The sequence below is a fragment of the Sander vitreus genome, unplaced genomic scaffold, assembly GCF_031162955.1.
Source record: "Sander vitreus isolate 19-12246 unplaced genomic scaffold, sanVit1 ctg447_0, whole genome shotgun sequence".
Classification (NCBI taxonomy): domain Eukaryota; kingdom Metazoa; phylum Chordata; class Actinopteri; order Perciformes; family Percidae; genus Sander; species Sander vitreus.
In genome coordinates this window covers 40,001-46,966 of record NW_027595557.1, presented here as the reverse complement: position 1 = coordinate 46,966, position 6,966 = coordinate 40,001, and the positions used below count along the sequence as shown (strand labels likewise).

Sequence of the window (6,966 nt, the reverse complement as noted above, 5' to 3'; positions counted from 1 at the left end):
AGACCGCGCAAAGAATACAACTTCTTGTTGCTTAGTAACGTTAAGTGACATCACGTCAGATCCAGGGCACGGCCACGGAAGCCCCACTCTGCGTGGAGCCTCCCCAGAACTGTAAAACAGGCGAGGCTGTTCATTGACACTAAATACAGTCTACATGGATTTGTTTCAGAGGAGATACAAGAATCCTCCACAGGGGGGCGCTGCCACTCTGCTGACTGCTCTGGAGACAGACTCAGGTATTGATCAGCAGTGATATAGACTCAGGTATTGATCAGCAGTGATATAGACTCGGGTATTGATCAGCAGTGATATAGACTTGGGTATTGATCAGCAGTGATATAGACTTGGGTATTGATCAGCAGTGATATAGACTCGGGTATTGATCAGCAGTGATATAGACTCCTGTATTGATCAGCAGTGATATAGACTCCTGTATTGATCAGCAGTGATATAGACTCAGGTATTGATCAGCAGTGAGCAGAAAGAGTCACAGAGACAATATAAATATTGTCTGGATAAAAGATGTGATACATATTGATCTATTTGTGTAATAATAATCAAGTATAATAGTAATGTCTCAGATGAAGAAGTGAGAACAAAAGATCTGAGTTTTCTTATTAAACAGAAACTCTATAATGTTTTATAAAGTGCTTCACCAACAATAAGTGAGGATGGACAGAGAGTATAAACAGCACCAAAGCAAGAGCAAAATGAAAACCAGCATCAGGTGTTCAAACATCAACAGAGGTGTTCCATTTCTCTTGTTGAAGCAGTTTTCAGCGTCCACAGCTCCAGATCAGTTCAGGAGCATTCAGCCTGTCACACACAGCTCAGCTGATCTCATCTTTGGCTTTAAGAAGCTCTCACACTCTCGTTCTGCTTCGCTTTCATTTCTTTTTGCTTCTTGTTTTCATCTCAAAGTCACCTCAGCACATCTACTCACTACAACATCAATGAAAGTTCTTGGATTTGTTGTTTGTTGTCGATATTTTTGATCAGGACTGTTTTCAATCAGTCACACAGAACACAAGAAGAATAAGACACTACTGCACCCCCCCAAACTGCAGAGTATCTGATCTGTAGCTGACAGTGACCTCTGACCTCCCACAAGATGTAATACATGTCTGCACATTACATTATATTACATTACTGAATTCCCACTATTCCCACTAGGTGGCAGAATCTGCCTACAGCTGTTACGTATATACATATTCATCCTGCTAATAATTCTTACAATTATATTATATTACATTAGCCTACAGATCAGTCTAGAAGATCTGAGCAGCAGAAGGTAGAATATGCCTTTCATATGTGAACACAGCTGAGAAACCAGAATAAAGCCCCGCATGTCTCCCCATCCTCTCACACAGGCTGAAATTATTCATAATATTAATATTATATTAGTATATTAGATTATAAGCAAGTTAAGGGGGGACACCCCAGGTGAATAGGATAAAATAATGAACTAACAGATGTCAACATGAAACTTCCCCACTTAATTACTTACATTGAGACATATTTTTGTATTACAAGTTTTCTGAAATGTTATGTTTAAATATGCAAATGAGGCATTATCTAATGCTAACTTTTGGTGAATTTAGGAGAAATTTGCAGGAGCAAATAGACAAAGTGTAGTAAAATAAACACCTAAATGTGTATTTTGTATGTTTTTTTTCTCCAATAGTCTGAAAGAAGACATGCTATGGAAGCTAAATAACCCAAAAACTCAAAATTGAAAACTGATGGTTTTGCCTGGGGTGTCTCCCCTTAAGACGACACTGTATGAATTAAGCTGACACATTTTCTTTTTTTTAACTATTTATGTTATGTAAGCTACGTTGTGTATCTATGTGGATCGTAATAAACTAAACAAAAACAATGAAGTCCCGCATGTCTCCCCCTCCTCTTGGCTGAAATAACATCATTTTACTTTCTCTTTCGTTCATAACCTCACTGGGTCCGTTTCACCGAGTAACAAGTGACGTTGATGCTCAGTCTAAATTCCCATTGGCTCAGATGAAGGTTGATGACGGCGCTCCTCCTGGTTTTATCCTCAGTTCACCGCGGATCCTCGAACTGGAAGGACAGTGTCTGTTTGTCTGGATAAGCAAACATAGCCTACAAGTTGTTAATAAGTCTATCAAAGCTTCAGAAGCGACAGCTCACGATGAAGACCTTGGTTGTTGCTGTTCTCCTCCTGGGCCTCATGGTGCAAGACGCTTCGGCAGGTCAGTTCAGACTTTTTTATTATTATTTATTAGTAGAATGTAAAAGAAAAGAAAATGCTTCTTGTTTTTTATAAAGTGTCTTATTGCGTTTACGGTTCTATTTTTGATGTTTAGTTCCAGGACTTGAAGTGTTAAAAAATATGTGAAAAGTAACAAACCGTGGCCGTTTGGCTCGGTTGGTGGGGCGGGCGCGCATATGGGAGGTTTATTCCTCGACGCAGAAGGTTGAGGTTTCGAATCCGACCTGTGACGGTTTTTCTGCATGTCTTCATCCTCTCTCCCCTTTCATGTCTTAACATTCCTATCCAATAAAGGCAGAAATGCCCAAAAATAAAAAATAAAAAAAAGAAAGAAAAGTAACAAACCCATTAGGCTATCTTAAAGTTGACGTTAACGTCAGTAAATCGGGTCTTTTTTTAAAGATACCACTCTTTGATTATTTGTTGGCGAGAAGGATAGTCTTTAGTCAAATTATGAAAAGGACAGAAGTGTGTTTTTGAGCCATTATTTGATAATATCAGGAGCATTAAGACCGAAACTGTCTGATCGATCTTAATGTTAAAATGGCAGCATGACTACGCAGAAAGTCCGTGTAGGTTTAGATTTTTTTTTTTTTTTTAAAGATTATTTTTTGGGCTTTTCCGCCTTTAATGGATAGGACAGCTAGGTAAGAAAGGGGAGGGAGAGAGAGAGAAGACATGCAGGAAATCGTCACAGGTCGGACTCGAACCCTGGACCTCTGCGTCGAGGCATAAACCTCTCGGTGTATGTGCGCCTGCTCTACCCACTGAGTCAACCCGGCCGCTAGATTGTTATTCTAACCAACCCGTCAGCTGGTGTCGTTGTTTTCCTGCTGAAGCCAAACAACTTCCTGCTTCGTTGGTTCAATATTTCCCATCTTTCACTAGTGTAAACTCCATTAGTGACATTGTAACAGGATACAGGACTCATTAATGATCTCAGTCACTTCACACCAAATATATCAAACAAATATATCAACTGTCATCTGGCACCAAATAAAACATATTTCAGGATTAAAAAGGAGCAAGAAGAAGAAAATAATAATAATATATATTACATAACCCTCTCATAATAAATAAAAAACTAGGATAGAATAGATAGAATAACTATTTGTACATTAGATTGTTACACTGATTGTTTTGCTCACTATAAAATAAAAATTGCATCTCATAAAAAATGTGGATATGTTGGCTGATAACAGGAAACAGTAAACTAGGTCTGAGCTCATTTAGAAACAGAGTCATCATTACATAGTTTGTCCACCAGAGAGCACAAGTTGATCTTTAAACTGGGAAATGTTCTGATCAGTGTGGATCTGGGTCAAACTCATTATTTATGTCATGTGTGCATATATATATATATATATATATATTTTAAAGACTATCGACTGTTATATCAGGTTTTAAAACCAACTAAAAGTATTGATATCAGCCTCAAAGATCCAGCATCACCGAGCTCTACTGCTGTTTAAATATTTGATCTATTCATTTATTTATTATTTATTCATTTCGTGATTCTGGGACAGATTTGTAAAAGATGTTTTGGTGACTAGTGGAGAATTGTAAAGTGCAGCTTCAGCCAGAAATGTGATGTGTGTTGATTCAGAGAGCAGAGGACAGTGGAGGATTCTGAAACAGACCATCAGAAACTCCCAGACACCTGCAGAAAGTTGACTCTGTTGATACTGAAAATAATGTAGAATAAAGTTTGCGAGTCAGGACTGAGAGAGAAGAAACATCAGTTGATGGTGGAGGAAACGTTGGAGATGAATCCAGTTTAGACCTGATACTAATAGAAACTGAACACAATGACTACAAGAGGAATAGAAAGATCTCTTACTTTCTACAAAGAGAACTTTCTCAAATATCAAGTTGTGTCCGTTCACGTTTCTATGAGCTCGTCTTCAAATTCAGAAGATTTTGACTCATAATTGGTTATCAGAGACATTTAGAGTTAAATGTAAATATGATTCTAAAGTTAATATATTAACATGAAGATTAAAATAAGAAACTGAAGCTAAGTTTCCATCCACATTTTCTGAAGTTCAGTAAAAAATAAACTCCTGTGACTAAAGCTGGTGAAAGTGTGTTTCCATCCAACGGCTTTAAAGCCAGTACAAACCTGTGCGTAATGACGTCACGTGCTGTTTTGCGGCCGACCTGATTTGAGACATTTTAAGGTGTTTCCTTTCATTTTCGCACTGAATCGCACAACATTCAAGCTAACATTTGCGAACCAAGTTTTGCTAAAATGGATCGCGCCGTCTACCAACAAATGATCAATACTACACAAGTTGTAACAGAGCTCATGTGTCAGCTGATAGCGACATGTCACGCTATAACAAGAGAACGACGACGCTATCAACACATTGCTATGATGATGCAGATGCACATTTCTTAGATTTTTGCTATCTAAAATAGCCGTTATATTTTGCTCGTAAATTACATTGAAAAAGTCTCTCGTCTCCTCGTTGGTCCTCTTCCATCTGTCTTCGTTGACACGCGCCATGTGTGCAAACAGAGCGGAAATACTGGGCGGAAATGAACTACAACTACTTCTTCTTCGTTTTGTGGCGGGTTGCGACCATAAAATGACCTAAAACTTAATCGCAATTCATTATTTATTCGGCAAATAGTGTTTCCATCAGCGTTTATCGCATAAGTAATAATAATAAGACATATCGATCAAGATAGATTTTTCATTCAATATCACTTAATTCAGATAAAAACGTGTGGATGGAAACATAGCTTGAGTCAGATATTTATTTCTTGTTAGTATTACATCTAAAATTCCCAAACCCTCTGACAACAACAACATCCAAAATGTATAATCCATTCTTACTTGAATATGAAAAATGAAAGCAGCAAGAAAAGAGCAAAGAACCCCATTTCTTTCTTTTTTATAAAATTGTATTAGGAACACATTGGTGTACATAATGATTTAAAGAAAAAATAAATAAATAATATATACGTGGAAAAGAATGGAACGAAATACTTTAATAAATAAATAAATGAGTGAAAGGAAAAAGAAAAATCCCCCAAAAATAGAGAACTTGAAACTAAGAAAAAAGAACTTTGTTATACAAGTGGACACAATAATTAAAATAGTGACAAAAAAGAATAAATAAATAATAATAAAACAAAGAAGCCCATTTCTGAAGCGTATAAAGAGAAGTGCTGCAAGTTTTACCTTCAAGAAACTCTCGGGGTTCATATTTGGTTTACAAAACCTCGGAAGAAGGAACAGAAGTCGTCATTGGTCACAATTTCTAGAATCAAATAGAGACCATAAGAGACTTCATATCATCAAATAGAAAATGTTTTTAACGTGTTGAATATAGAAAATACCATCAGAATCCCACGCAGCGTTTGTATTGTGGTCCGAGGTTTGTGATTTCAGATCATGAGGAGTGTAAACTACTAAAGATGCTTCCTGAAGAAGAAATGACTCCACTAAGTGGAAACTAAACTAGTTCCACTTCACACTGACATGTTTTTACAAACTGCTTTCTACCAATGAAAGTCAGGAACTCAACTGCAGGACCTAAATATGGGACTTAGTCCGAGTTTGATTTCAGAATGAAAAACATGTTCAAGACCAAATCATCAGAAATATTAAAGTGGAGAGTTTCTGAAGAAACCCGCTCATCTGTAAATGTATTTGTGTATTTACGACGTTACTACGGGTTTTTACTTTATTTATGTCAAGAGATTTTATTTTTATTTGAAGATTTATTTCCAGTTATTTTGAGATGGGATTTGTTTTAAAAAGTCTTTATTATGACATTGTTTATTTTGTATTCGAATGTTTGTTATTTGAGGTCAAATACAATGTCAGTTCTATTTTTGATGAGAGGACACATCTGTTGTTTTGTAGTTTATATAAAGGAATATTTCCCAGTCATTTATCTGCAGCTCGTTCTGTTAACACGTCGAGAGAAAATCGTCTCCTGAACTTAAAACCGTGAATCGGATCGTGAGTTTAGTGCGTCGTTACATCGCTAGTTATATAAAAACTGACATTATTACGTTCATGTTTTCTTACAGTGACTCACTCTCTGAAGTATTTCTACACTGCGTCTTCTGGAGTCCCAAACTTCCCAGAGTATGTGTCTGTTGGATTGGTTGATGGTGTTCAGATGATTCGCTATGACAGTAACACCAAGAGACAAGAACCCAAACAGGACTGGATGAGCAGAGTCACAGAAGATGATCCTCAGTTCTGGCAGAGGAACACTGGGATCGCTGAGGGTCACCAGCAGACCTTCAAAGCCAACATTGAAGTTGCAAAGCAGCGCTTCAACCAAACTGGAGGTTTGTTTATGTTTCACTTTCTACTGATAAAATGTTGTTTATATGTTTCATCCTTTTATTTAGTAAACACGTTAAAAACACTCACACACACTCACACACACGCACACTCACACACACACTCACACACTCACACACACACGCTCACACACACACACACACATTAAACCGTTTGATGTATTTTCGTGACTGAAACACGACTCAGTTGACATCGTAAAACATTTATTTAAATGTATCAAAAATAATCCTTACATCGTCAATAATGAGAAGAATAATTAGTTTAAACCCTAAATATGTATCAGAACTCCAGATCAGATCAGATTGACCACAGTGTGTCTGTGTCTAATAAACATTTATAGTGCTGAAACTATCAGTCAGTTACTACATCTGGTGATTACAGAATATTG

General features: G+C 37.0%; 1 protein-coding gene across 1 annotated transcript in view; it reads left to right on the top strand.

Annotated features, from left to right (window-relative positions):
- Positions 1-2,043: 2,043 nt before the first annotated feature.
- LOC144514091 (class I histocompatibility antigen, F10 alpha chain-like) overlaps positions 2,044-6,966 on the top strand; it is a 24,418-nt gene continuing 19,495 nt past the window's right edge. Inside the window, 2 exon segments of the mRNA XM_078245284.1 lie at positions 2,044-2,228; positions 6,296-6,562. Coding sequence (XP_078101410.1) covers positions 2,168-2,228; positions 6,296-6,562 — 328 coding nt within the window. The 5' untranslated portion in view covers positions 2,044-2,167.